The following is a 13,842-nucleotide window of genomic DNA, read 5'->3' on the forward strand; positions in this document are numbered from 1 at the left end:
CCCGGCACACTGTCGATCTGATTCCTGTTGTTTCTGAAAAGTGGAATGGAAACAGTTCTTGAACTGAATTTGAAGAGAAGACACATGCACGTTAGTTTAGCTGTCAGCATACAGATGTGGTTGTGGGATCAGATCACATTTACAGAAGCTTTAAGATCTCAAAACAACAGATCACAGCCTTTTAATATAACATGAGTAAAACCTCCCTGATCTTACTCTCAACAAGATTTGTGTGATAAATAAGAGGCGAGGCATTGAGTGGCCTTGATGTACAATAAGAGAGCCGAGCGGGTCTTCTTATTACTGCTAATGAATTCTTATTCCCACATCACAGCAACTATTAGCCTACTTCACCGCGCATGATTAATTCATTGAAAGTAGCCGCGTAATAGAATTTATGACAAGTAGGGGCGTGTGTGTGTGTCTGTGTAAGGTGAGGGGAATAAGAGGTGGAAACTAAAGAGTGCGAGAGAAAAGAGAAGAATAGAGCAAGAACAAGGTGTTGAGGCTCAAATTGAAGTGTGTTTTCTGGAAGACATTACTACCAGCTAATTAGGTATTTTTATAAATGACTGAGAGCCCCTACTACTGTGTGTGTGTGTGTGTGTGTGTGTGTGTGTGTGTGTGTGTGTGTGTGTGTGTGTGTGTGTGTGTGTGTGTGTGTGTGTGTGTGTGTGTGTGTGTGTGTGTGTCCTTGGTGTGGAGGCAACACACACCGACAGCTTAGATTTATAGGTTTAATTGCCATAGGTAACCATGCAGTTCAATGCTCTCACAGATATGGTTTAAGACACACACACACACACACACACACACACACACACACACACACACACACACACAGAGACCTGAGCAGAATATAAAACTAAACACAACTTTGACTTTTCACTTCTAAAAGTGAAGAATTGACAGCCCTCCTGTCCTCTTGGGGGCGCCAGAGAGCTTCTGGAGACTCTCATGTTCAAGGAGGATGCCTTCACTCAACATTTTTTATTTTTTTTATTTTTGAGAAAGGGAAACCTATTAGCATATTTTCTGGAACAGAAGTCTCATGTCAAAGATGTGTCAGGGAGAAATAAGTTTACAAAAAAAAGAAAAAAAAATTGCATTTATTTTTTTTCTGTTTTAAATTTCTTGTAAACTTTGTTTGTTTTTTTAATGACAATTTTCTTGCTGTCAGTGAAATACGATAAGAATGGAGGGTTTGTTCTCTGGTCCTGTAGCATCTTTCTGTTGTCATACAGTGAATTGTACTTGTTCTGGATAGTACTGGTATATGAGATGCTTTTTAAAATAAGTTGTATTCCTGGCAAACAACTACAAACTCATGTGAAGTATAGCCTGGAAAATACAGTAATTATCTCACTCAAACACGCCATATTATTGTTTTTATCGTTACATTTCCAGAGCTACAGACTCATTAAAAGGAACTCTCTCAGAAATCTGTCCCCCGTGTGGAGTGGCAGTTTTAATCGATTGACCCGCCCCTCGTTCTTTTGCCCTACGAGTTTTATTTCTGCCCCCCTCTGGTTGTGCTAACAAGGTGAGAGCTGCTCGGCTGTAACTGAATGAGTCCTGATTAAAGCCGTTTCACACTGACAGGCAACATGCCGCATCGTGTTCCTGGTCTTACGACCTGAATGCTGCTCATGTTTGACAGAACAGGAAAGTGACGGGTTCCAGTCCAGACTGGAGTTTACCTGGAGTTCGCAGGCTCTCCCAGGCTGGATTTTCTGCTTCTCTTCTCTCTCTATCTCTTTTTTTTAACAGACTGTTTTCATGCACATAAGAAACTGATTTCCAAAGTGTGTTTGTCCACGTTCATTTATCATGTAAACAAACACTGTGGGGGGCCTCCACACTGGGTTTATCGCCAACTACTGTAAATGAGTGTGAATATAAGATGGTGTATTGATTTTTATCTAAACTTCTTTATTTTCTTTCTGGCAAGGCCCTGCAACCTACTGAAAACAGGCCAGCCACACTCCTGTGGGGTGTGACCTCCCAGATGAGCATCACAGGTGTACAAAATGGCTGATCGGTCAATTGTTTATTGTATTCTGGTTTCACTTGCAACAAAAATATATATATATTAAACCAACATCACACTGGCATGTCACTGGCGCTGTGTTATGGTATATTTCTTTTTATCAAAACCAGGTCTGGAGTCAATCACACATCGTTTTGTTTTGTGGTTTTTGCTAAAATGCTGACGGTAGCATCTTATTCACTATCCTCATCATAGGTTTGGGTCAGCAGCACAGATAGTCTGCAGTTTTCAACAGAAACAGTTTGTTTGTTTGTTTACAGAGTCTCGTGGCTTTCAGCTGTCGCTGTCAGGACTGCTTGGCCAATCTGCAATAATAAGAATCTCCACAATAAGTTATTATTTGGCCCTACAAATGTAATTTAGAAAGAAAAATCCAACAAATCCTACAACCAGGGAAGGAAAAGGCTGCAATAGCAGCAATGTTGTCTGTGTATATGTATTGAAACTCTCATTTTTTAATGAAAAATTGATTAGTGTTCATTTAATAATATATCCTAAACTCTTTTAAATCCCACACATAGTCAAAGTGCTGTTAAAATGCCAAAGACAAACCCAACCACACAAGCATGAACATGAGAATAATCTTTTCCAACCCGTTTTTTTGTAAACTGTGTACAAATACTTTGTGACAATAGAAACCTGCCTTCTCTGCCCACATCCTTCTGAGAAACTGCACTGTGTTGTACCTGCTCAGCAAATTTAAAATGTTTTAAAGTAAAGTGCGATTAACCCTGATTATTTCACAAAAACTGAAGCCACAGAAACCATTTTCTAAACGTCATTGTTTGAAACCTGGCGGTCACATCGCATGAGTCAGAAGCAAGAAATGGCAAGGAGGGAAAAAAAGACCCAAAACAACAAAGTGCTTCACTTCTGAAATGCTGCTGATGGAAACATGTGATAGGAAATATGAATAGAAAGAAACATCAGTCCCAGCTGGTGTAGATTCAGGGGCAAGAGTAAAAGCACTGTTATTTTGGAGGAGAAACCAAACATCACCTCCATAAAGTGTTTTGTATTTATATCAATTATGATGACCTGATATCATGCAGCTCCCACTACAGCCATTATCAAAGGGTGTATCCAGGTCCTGGGAGGGTCCACATGGAGTAGTGGTTTACACTGTCGCCTCACAGTGAGAAGACGGTTTGATTCTGGGCTTTTCTGTGTGGAGTTTGCATGTTCTCCCTGTGCTCGTCTGGGTTTTCTATGGATATTCAGAATCCACCTACAAGCCTACATGATCCTGATTTATTTATTTTTAATCAAACAGCTGAGTTGGAATGGATGGAAAATGTTTTATAAAATCCTACATTATACAAAGTCTGCTTAAAAGTAAAGTTTCTGGAAGTGAATCACTATTTGCTATTAACCATAGTAAATAGTTCTTTCTGCAGTAACACTCCAACTTGGTTACCTGTTCATACCAATGTCCGTGAACTCCCAGTGGTAATGTTTAGTTTTTTGCAAATCGGTTGTGTTCTTTATGTTGAGATGGTGGGGGTGTTGTCGGCAGGTGCTGAAAGTAACTTGTAATCTAACTTAGTTACTTCTAAAAACAAGTCATCAGTAAAGTAACTGTTACTTTTTAAAGGAGTAACTAGTAATCAGCAATCGTGTTTTCAAGGCAACTGTGGCTACGTGTGTGTGTGTGTGTGTGTGTGTGTGTGTGTGTGTGTGTGTGTGTGTGTGTGTGTGTGTGTGTGTGTGTGTGTGTGTGTGTGTGTGTGTGTGTGTGTGTGTGTGTGTGTGTGTGGTTTCATAACGAAAACAAAGCATAACACCTCCAAATGGCCAAACGTGCTAACTCCATCGTTTCCAGTGTTTCTGCTGTTGCCGTGTAAACGAGGAACTTTTCTGAAATGAAAATGAACGATGCGTTTTCACATGCCTGACGATTGCTTTGTGTTCCAGCTGGATGCTAACTCAGAAGGCTAACTCGCTGCAGTCACATTCACGCGCCGTTTAACAAGCGAAGTGGTACATGAAGAAAGGAAAAAAAACTGCTTCTCTGACAAAATACTCTTCAAGACCACTTCTTGAAGTCCTTGGAAGGCAGAGTACGGTGCAGGTTTGTTTACTATTCCTGGCTTCATTCACACGCACACACACACACACCCTTGAGACGTACTGTGCTCTTAATGCAGCTGAGCTAAGCACTTTGTACACACACACACACACACACACACACACACACACACACACACACACACACACACACACACACACACACACACACACACACACACACACACACACACACACACACACACTCTCCCTGCCTTTAATGTAATTGTGTGTGTTGCCACTGTTCACAGAAAGGCAGTGTGACCTGCCAGAGTATGAACTCACAGCAGTAATGTGATTACTAGTGTATGAAGCGTAATGATAGACGATGAGAGTGAGACAAAGAGGAGTGGATTGAGTAGAAGGAGAGAGGGAGAAACAGCAGCAGGTGAACTAATGTAATTGCCATTAGATCAATTTGATGGTGGTCAGAGATCAGCGCTTGTGATGATAAATATTGATCTGATAAAACCACTGAGGCAGAAATATGAGCTGGCAGAGCGGCTACAGCCTCACGTTTAACTTGAAGCTCGGGGAGGCAGGCAGCCTGTGGGCAAGGCACAAACCCACAAGCTGCTCCAGAGACATGTTGGACTGAATTCTTCAGCGTGAGTACATGACTGCATGAAAAGCTTTTTAAAAAGGTGACAAAATGACCCCCCCCAACAGAAAGTTCTTCATCTGACTGACTCTTCCAGCGCCAGCTGTTTGTCCGAGTCGTTGCATTCAGTTCTGAAACAGGTTGGATAAAACCATCTATCAATTATATATAGTGGCTTCATCCAATTTAGGACCATGCAGATTTGGAGCTGTTCCCATTTGGCATTAGAGTGGAAGGCTGAGGTCGCTCGTCCATCATGAGTCCCACAACAAGTCTTTGATTTATGGGTGAAAAAACCACATAGACTGTAAACTTTATTGTGTTATTAAAGGTTCCATCTTCTAGAGCAGAGGTCTCCAACCTCGGTCCTCGAGAGCCCCTGTCCTGCTGGGTTAAGCTCCTCCCAGTTTCAACACACCTGATTGCAATGAGGGGCTTGTTATTGAGCTTTTTCACAACCTTGGTGATGACATCATCATTAGATTCAGGTAAGCTGAAACAGGGAGAGCTAAAACATGCAGGACACCGGCCGTCGAGGACCGAGGTTGGAGACCACTGTTATAGAGTTTTTCAACAATTTCACATGGGTGTCAGAGGCCTAACAACGTTATATTCAAAGTTTATTTCCGCAAATTCAGCCTTGGTCCTGAATTTCAGTCAGTCTAAAAGTCCCTCTTGTGAGCTCTACTGAGAACAGGCTGTTTCTGTGTCTGTCTCGGTCCACGCCTACTCCAGGCCCATTCCAGAGAGAAGAGCTATCCAGTGTTTCACATTAAGTGGTTTCCTTGTCAACTGGTGACCCTTTAGCGTCCCTTGTTGCCATTAATAACTGATGTTAAAAACCAGACAGAAATCTGTAGCTGTCCTGACGAACGGCGTTTAAAAACATTTACAATGAAGTTTCCAAGTGTCGTACCTTTAGTGAGTCTTATTTTGATAAAATGCTGTTCCTAGCAGCAAGGATGGACGCTAAAGGAAGTCAAGTCACCATTTAGCAGGGAAACCAGTTGATCCCAAACCCTGGTACAGTGCATTATTGTTTACGGTGGATTTATCACTATGACTCGTTTAAACACTGTCGTTCAACCAAATCAGTTTGAAGCAGAATCTGACCCTGAAGAGGCTCCTGAAGACGGGGAGTTGAAAATATGTGTCTGAATCTGTTAGTTTGGTGGTATGAGATGTTAGTTACTACCAAGCAGCTAAAAAAAAGGGTTTTCGTATTTTATTAAATTTATTGAGTGTATCAGTAATCTTTATAAATTCTTATCTACCTGTGGGAGGTTCAAAGTGAGTGTCCACAATCAGGAGGAGTTATTTCCCTACATTATGTCATAAAGGGAAAATCTCTGAATTGCCTGTATGAGCACACATGCGGTACAAAGTAGAGCAAGTGAGGGAGGTGACGGCTTTTCTTCACTTAGAAAGTGAATTTTGCATAATGTAACCCTCAAGAGCCATTTGTAGTCTTCAGTCACAATCAACAATATACTATATATATATTAAAACAGCTGAATACTGAAATAGTTAAAAGGATGTAAATGCTAAATTGGCTAAAAGCAGGTAAAAAAAATTTTTAAACTGAAGACCAACAGACAACTAGAATAAAATATTTAAGTAGAGAAACACCACATACCGATGTACAATATAGAAAAACTGACTATAACCCATCTTTTCCTTTTTTTAAAGGTTACAGATGTTTTGTGGCTCCAGATGAAATTAGGTGGAAAATGACAAAGGCAAATCTTTTCTATGTAAAGGTTACAGACTGTTCAGACAAGTGATTGAATTAATAAAAACAAACACTTGCTTTGAGAATTTTCCTCCACATGACATTGAGTCTCCATGGAAGCTTATTGTCGCTTTGTCCTGTTTGGACTAAATGTGGCTCAGGAGCCATGAGGAAGATGAAGAAGATAAGGATTTGAAGTTCAGCCTACCGTGTGACACATTTCCGACTCCCCATTTGAAGCAGGCGGACTTCTACAAACGGTTCTGCTTGATCGGCTGGAAATTGAAAATGGTAAAGAGCTCAATAGGCGCACGAATGAATTCATACTATATTCCAAAATGCAATTACAATTTGCTTTTAACCCTTTGTGTGGCCCGGGTGCACGAGCTGTGCAGAGTGATCTGGTGAACTCTGCCGAGGTTCAGCCAGTGGAAGGCTGGAGGACGTCCAGGTGGAGAGAAACCAAAGAAAGAAAACGTCTCGTCCCTTTACCAAAGTCCTTTTATTGACAACATGTTTACCTGCAGCAGCAATACAAAGTGCAACGCTTCGCACATTAAGTCGACACGTCAAAAGCCTCTCAGCGTCAATTCAAATTAAATATATTAGATGTTCTCAGCAGAAACGGTTCCCACTGTATGAAGCCATCAGTCTGTGTGCGGCAGCAGCTTTTCCCAGTTTGTCCCTCGTGAACTGACGTGACAGAACATCTTCTGCTTTCCTATCAAACACTTCCAAACTGTTCACAAGAGTCCAGGGAACATTTGTCCCAACGATTCGTCTTCCAGCATCGTGGAAAGAAAAACATCCCGTACCGCTTTTCATCTTTCTTTTTTTTTTTTTAAAGAAGAAGCGTGTTTTCTTCACGTGGTCACGCCTTCCCTCCGCTCACCTTCATCCCTGCTGTGAGGTAGAGGAGCTGCAGCTTCATCCTCTCCTGCACGCTCACAGTCTGGACAAACCATGAAGGAAAGAAAACAAGCGAGAGCAGCTTTAAAAAGACACGGAGAGGCCCTGAGGGAGGAGGACTGGAGATCTCATTACGCACAAACTCGGGTCTCGTTTACACGTTTTATTGTGGAAACCCAAAACTTTTATTGCATTTTTTTTGAAAATGGCTCCCAAGATGGAACATTTTGAAAACGTTCCGTGGAAACGTGGGCGTCTCATGACTCGCAGTCGATATGCTCCTGGTACTTGGATTGTTACAGTGACTGTCAACTATAAAACCACCAACTTCATGATCTGTCCATATGAATGTCTGTGTTCTATTGTTAATGATGATAGCGTGTTGAGCTCTGCACTGATGTGTGAAGTTGCATTACAAAAACAACCAACACCACCCACTAGTGGCCCCAAAATGAAAACTACAGCATTTCTGCCATTTCCATGGAAACGGACAGTTTTCAAAATGTTGCTGTGTAAACGCAAAGCTTTTACAAAAGGGAAAACCACAAACGATGCGTTGCCACTTGAAACGTTGTGTAAACGGAGTCCTCGGTTCAACATCCCCCCATGAACTGACCTGAGGAAGAGCGTCCACCTTCGTCACGATGGGAACGTGCTCCAAGATGCTGTAGATGTTGAAATCCTCTCCGGGGTCGTCTGCCAGCATGTACAGCTCTCCGCCGTGGACGTCCGTCATGTTGGCCTGGACGGAGACACAAGAGGCGTCAGACGCCGCGGGAAGGTTTCCCCACACGGAGAGCGTGCCTGCAGCTACCTGGAAGGTGGCGGGGTTGAAGCCCACCCACAGAGTGTATCTGTAGTCCCAGGTACGCATCGAGTAGCCCATGACCTTGATGTCTTTCAGGAGCGGGAGGTCAGAATTCAGCTAAAAGAGGAGAGTCAAACGTCTTTAGAGGGTGGGGGGTGTTTTAGGGTTTCACCTTTGCCGTCCTGACGCCCGACCTGAGGAGTGTCGGCCGGTCGGGGGTACTGGCTGAAGGCGATGTGCTCCTTGTTGGGCCGTTTCTCTCTGCGCCGGAAGGTGGAGGCCCGGTTGCTGCCCTCGGTGCACAGCTCCACCTGCGAGGGGAGCGGCGAGGACAAAGGCCCTTCAGAATTCACACATTGCCACTTTAATAGAAACCAGTTGAATCGGGCTCGATGAGAAACAAAGCTTGTTTGGAAGTTTGCAGAATTAAATAAACACGACGGCGAGCCTGCGTCTCCTGCACTTCACTGTAAATATTTGACAATGTTTGGGCTTTTAAGTCTGTAAAATGTAAAACGTGCTTTGCTCAAGAAGAGAGCGCGGTGGAAAGATAAACCAGCAAAAAAAAGGAAACGGAGGAGCATTGAAACCCAGAACATTTCCACTGGACAGATACAGTCACACTTGAATGTTCCACACTGAACGAGACTAAAACTGCACTTTATAATGCCTCAGCCCATGAAATAATAGCCAATAACATTCCCTTCAAATGTAATCATAACATTGTGATAATAGAATAATAACAGTTATTAACAACCATCTTTGAGAGAAAGTGTTGAACGTTTACAATTAATTAATGTTAACTCATTCTAATAATCCTAATTAATGTTAGAATAATTGCTCAAATGTCATATGATACTCTTGGTAAGTCGTTACATCATTGGATTTTAATTTGAAGAAAGACAAAGTTACTACATTAGTTTTATTACAGTGAAAAAAGCCAAAATTCCTACATTATTGGGTTTATTATGGTTAAAATGTCTAAATGACTCCATTATTTGCTTTATTATATTTATCTTGAAGGAATGTTTGGGAACAGAAGAGAGTTATGTTATGGCGTCTCTCGGTCGTTACCTTTAACGAGACTTCCGGACAGGGCCCGGGAGCTTTCAGTCCAACCAGGGACGAGATGGTGGGGAAGACGTCCACCAGCTCCACCATGTTCTTCACCACTCTGTCATCTGAGAGACAAGATTTATTAAACGTCCTGCACTTCAGACGTGGAGAACGGAGGGGGCTCACTCTTAAAGCTGCGCTCTGATTGGCTGAAGACGTCGACGAAGGGGAAGGTGGACGCTGCGGGACGATCAGAGGTGACACCGGGAACGTAGAACATGAGGGGAACCTGAGTGGCCACGTTGAAGTTGGAATATTTAGCCCATTCGCCGTGTTCGCCCAGCGACCAGCCTGCAAGATGAGACGGGGGAAGAAAAAAAAAGTAAATCATTGAAATATTTCAGGAGGAGTCAGGCAGAGGAGGACATTCACAGAAAACTTCCAAGTCACAAAGTTTAGAGGAAAGAAAAAAGAAACGGCTTCAACAAGACAGCAGAGTTTGATGTTACCACACTGCCACCTGGTGGTCAGACACCAGAACAACAAACACATTGAAACGATTCATTCCCCAAAGAATCCTGATGGACCATCACACACACACTGACTGACCGTGGTCGGAGGTGAGCACCACCATAGTGTCGTTGGACAGTCCCAGCTCGTCCAGCGCAGTGAGCAGACGTCCCACCTGAGCGTCCACGTACGACACGGCGGCGTAGTAGTGTTGACGGATGAGCAGCTGGAAGACGGGACAAATGTTTAGACTTCGCCTGGAATCAAACCACGAAGGTGGAAGGGAGCGGGGAGACCTGGGAAACGCTCCCACCTGGAAGTCTTTGGGTATGGGTCCATACGGGAAGCTGGTGTTGAGCTGGCGGACGTCGTCTCTCACCTTCAGGTCCATCCAGGGGTTGTAGGCCACGGGGGGGAGGAGCTCGGGCACATCGGGGTCGGGGGCCAGAGTCATTTTATCAAGAGGATACAGGCTCAGGTACTCCTGAGGAAACGAAGGTGAGATGGGATCATGTGTGTGTGACGGACGAACCCCGGCACAGGGACAACAGGAAGAAATAAAGAGGTTTCTCAGGGAGATGTGAGGGAAAAACTAACTTAACATATGAATTACAACTAACTACCTCGGCGCTTCTGAGGAGCGTTAACTTCTTTCTTCTACATTGATCATTTTTGGTGAATAACGAGGTTAAAGGTCAAGCTTTGTGAAATCATCTAATCCAGGGGTGTGCAACTTTTATGACTAGAATCTAATTTACCTGGGGCCACAAAACATGTTGGACATTTAAAATGAGACTAAAGCAGCTTATAAACTTTCATATATAGTTACGATGTACACACAAAAACTATCTGGTGTTGCATTTATGAAGTTCCAATCACAGTGCAGGAAGGGAAACAATTTTCAGCTGTTTTCCTACCAGATTTTAACAGTTTATTTTTTCAACGCAGTTGTATGTTTTTATTCATTTATTTTTAAATGTTTGATTTAAATATTTGTCCATTTTTTTGCAGATTTATAATCCGAGACAAATCTGAGTTCTTGTTTAATTTAATCAGTGAATAAATGACTGAAATCCTTCTTTCCACTCATGAGAGCCATGAAGCCTCCATCCCGCCTCCGGCGAGGATCAGGATGCGGGTCAGGACGTACCTGTGGGATCCTGAAGGGGATGTGAGGTTTATGAAAGCCTACAGCCAGGAAGAAGGGCTGCTCTGCCCCGCGGCGGCTCTTCAGGAGGCCGACTGCCTGCGCCGCGCTCTCCATGTCGGGCAGGACGGCTCCCGGCTGCTCAGAGACGTTCACCGCACACAGCAGGTTTCTGTGGAGCGCGCCGTCTTTACCTCGACACATCTGGAAGCAACACGGTCACAGTCAATGCAAAGAATCCAAACTTCGGCTGGCCGCAGTGACGGTTTGGCTTCAGAAAGTTTATTACTCATGATGTTCAGGGCGAGTTCACAGCTGCTGAGCTCGGGAAGCTTCACGTCCATCCTCCACATGATAAACCTCAACCTCATCATCCATGACTGGTATTTGATGTCAAAACACCACTGGTTACTTTTATTCTCTTCACAATTCAAAAGGACTTTTCTTCTGCACTTTATTTGGATGGAAATAAAGTCAATAAAAACTAATAATTTATTAGAATAAATTATTTATAATTATGTTCTTTAAAAAAACCTGTTTGCAGCCTCATGAGAATAAGACGGTCTGTGGTTTGAAGCATGCAGGTGTGGTTAACAGACGACCGAGGGGGAAGGAGGAGAGAAGACGGGGTTCTTTTAGAAGAAAAAAAAACCATCCGAGATCCGCTGGTGACTGGGACCCTGTTAAACTCACTGGAACACCTAAAAGACGAAGAGGCGGCATCATAAATGTCGCAGAGGAACGATTCTCCATACCTCCAGATTCTCGTAGTGGTAGGACGGTGGGTGGTACGCAGGGACAGACCAGCTGTAGGGGAAGTCGTCAGTGAAGTTCGACGCGATGCCTGAAAACCAAAGAGGACACGAATCACCTTCGGTGCAGCTGTCGAGTTTCTAAGTTTAAATCTGATCTTGTCTCTTTAAACTAAAGTACTTGGGATATTCCTTCATGTTATACAAGCTTTAGACACGTTTATTATATAGTGATCATTGTTCTTTTCAGTCCATTTTCTCTGTATATTTTTTTGCTCTTCCGTAAAGAGAATTTCTTCCACAATCTTTTGTCGATGCTGCTTATTTTACCCAACTTTCTACAGATTGCATTCTTGTCAGATATTTCTCACGCTGTGGACCAAACAGCTCTTGGCGAGTTAATGTCCAAATATTTGTCTTAGTTCTTCAATTAATCTTTCCCCTCATCGAATGTCTCCAGCAGACCTGCTGTACGTAAAGAAGATCAGATGTTTCCAGGTGAATTCCTGATCTTGTGTCTTTAACGACACGCGTCAGACTCGGTGAACCAGAGAGGAAAAAGGCGTTTGAGATGGAACGAAAAGCTTCTCTGAACCCGATCCACTGGCTCGGCGCTCTCACCCTGGTGAAACACTTTGCCCACAGACATGGTGACGTAGCCCTGAGACTTGAGGTGCTGTGGCAGCGTGGTGTAGTTGCCTGCGTGGACCCTCCAGTAGGAGGAGAAGTCGTACAGCCGGGTGGTGTCCGGTCTGCGGCTGGTCAGCATGGACGTGCGGCTGGGCGCGCACACGGCCTGCTGGGAGGGAGGAAAGACACACATGATGGGAGTCAGTGACGGAGATCTCACACCTGAGGCAGCAGGGACTCCAACCTGCAGCTGACCCACCTGGGCGTAGGCGTTCAGGAAGACCTGGCTCTTAGAGGCCAGCTGGTCAATGTTGGGGGATTTCACCACAGAGTCCCCATAGCAGCCCAGAGATGTACGCAGGTCATCTGCTATGATGAAGAGCACGTTCCTCCTCTCTGAAAGGGAAAACATTTCAGTCAATGTGCTTCAACTCAACTCAAACGGACCCAGCAGAGAGAAAAAAGACCTCATTCAGACTGGAAACTCAATTAGGAGCTAATTCAAGCATCAGCTGCTAAATAAACAGACACGAAACACTCATAAAAAGCTAAACTCAGTTAGACAGTTTCCCTGATTGAATCAGATTTAATCAGATGACAGTTTCCTTTAACTCACTTTGGCTTTACTCACCTTTTCCAGCAGAGACTCCGGCTGCGAGCGTGAGCGCGACAAACAGGAGGAAACAAACACGGACCAGAAAACACATTTTCTCCACTCTACTCCTTCCAGATTTCGTTAATCTTTATTTCAACTTTGTGGAGCCATTCCGCTAAAAACTGCAAACAAATTTGCGTGCGAGTGGCTTTTAAGGACTTCCGGATTAATCCGTCATTCACATTCTGCTTTCTGATTGGTTCATTGGGATCATTGAGTTTAAAAAACACGAATTGATTGGTTCAAAGTCCTGTCGATCATGTTACATAGCCCCGCCCACATTAATTTTCAAACATTATGGGGCATACGTTAATCTTAACAATTAAAACAAATCTAAGAAAACAATTTTGAGGAAATTTGAGCCCCAGACATGACGTCTGAAATATAACTTTCATATTCTGACCACAAATTATTTCTTGTGGCCACAAATGACTATTTCGGGGCCTCAAATCAATATTTTGAGGCCTCAAATGACTATTTCTTTGCCACAAAATAGTATTTCATGGCCATAAATTACTATTTTCAAATTAATCTTTTTAACCTATATTAGTTTAAAAGCAATAATTCAGACATAAATATAAAAGTAAAAAAGAATTAAAAGTCAAATAGAACATGATTCATAATGTCATCATTGTCATATTATTGAGAATTTGTTTAAAATCAAATCCTGTTTTATTGAAGAATCTGAGCAAGTAAAAGCTTCTGCAGTCTGTACGCACATATAACGGACATTAAAGGATATGCAGGCCTACATTTTTTTAAGTTGTATTAAACTACAATTGGAGAAAATATCAATTTAGAAAAGAATATTCCTCAAATTTATGTTATCTTGGATTTTCACACTACAAATAGTTTTGACTACAACAACTTAACAACAAAACAACTTAACAAAATAAAATACATATAGCGATGATAAAATCAATGT

The 13,842-nt window shown here is 42.9% G+C and overlaps 1 protein-coding gene across 3 annotated transcripts; it reads right to left on the reverse strand.

Moving 5' to 3' along the window:
- Positions 1-6,932: 6,932 nt before the first annotated feature.
- ids (iduronate 2-sulfatase) lies at positions 6,933-13,104 on the reverse strand. 3 transcript variants are annotated; one of them, XM_080465455.1, is made up of 13 exons: positions 12,894-13,103; positions 12,522-12,658; positions 12,254-12,431; positions 11,636-11,724; positions 10,884-11,084; positions 10,047-10,217; positions 9,833-9,959; positions 9,410-9,574; positions 9,242-9,348; positions 8,362-8,478; positions 8,174-8,284; positions 7,976-8,101; positions 6,933-7,402 (listed from the first exon to the last, which is right to left on the reverse strand). In XM_080465455.1, the coding sequence occupies exons 1-13, from the start codon at positions 12,967-12,969 to the stop codon at positions 7,322-7,324; spliced, it is 1,686 nt and encodes a 561-aa protein (XP_080321581.1). In that variant the 5' UTR covers positions 12,970-13,103; the 3' UTR covers positions 6,933-7,321. The 3 variants fall into 3 exon arrangements, with proteins under 3 accessions (XP_080321581.1, XP_080321583.1, XP_080321582.1); XM_080465457.1 differs by having other exon boundaries at positions 6,935-7,402; positions 10,113-10,217; positions 12,894-13,104; XM_080465456.1 differs by having other exon boundaries at positions 6,935-7,402; positions 8,174-8,256; positions 8,340-8,478; positions 12,894-13,104.
- Positions 13,105-13,842: the final 738 nt, after the last annotated feature.

This window comes from Lipophrys pholis (genome assembly GCF_963383615.2).
Source record: "Lipophrys pholis genome assembly, chromosome: 6".
Classification (NCBI taxonomy): domain Eukaryota; kingdom Metazoa; phylum Chordata; class Actinopteri; order Blenniiformes; family Blenniidae; genus Lipophrys; species Lipophrys pholis.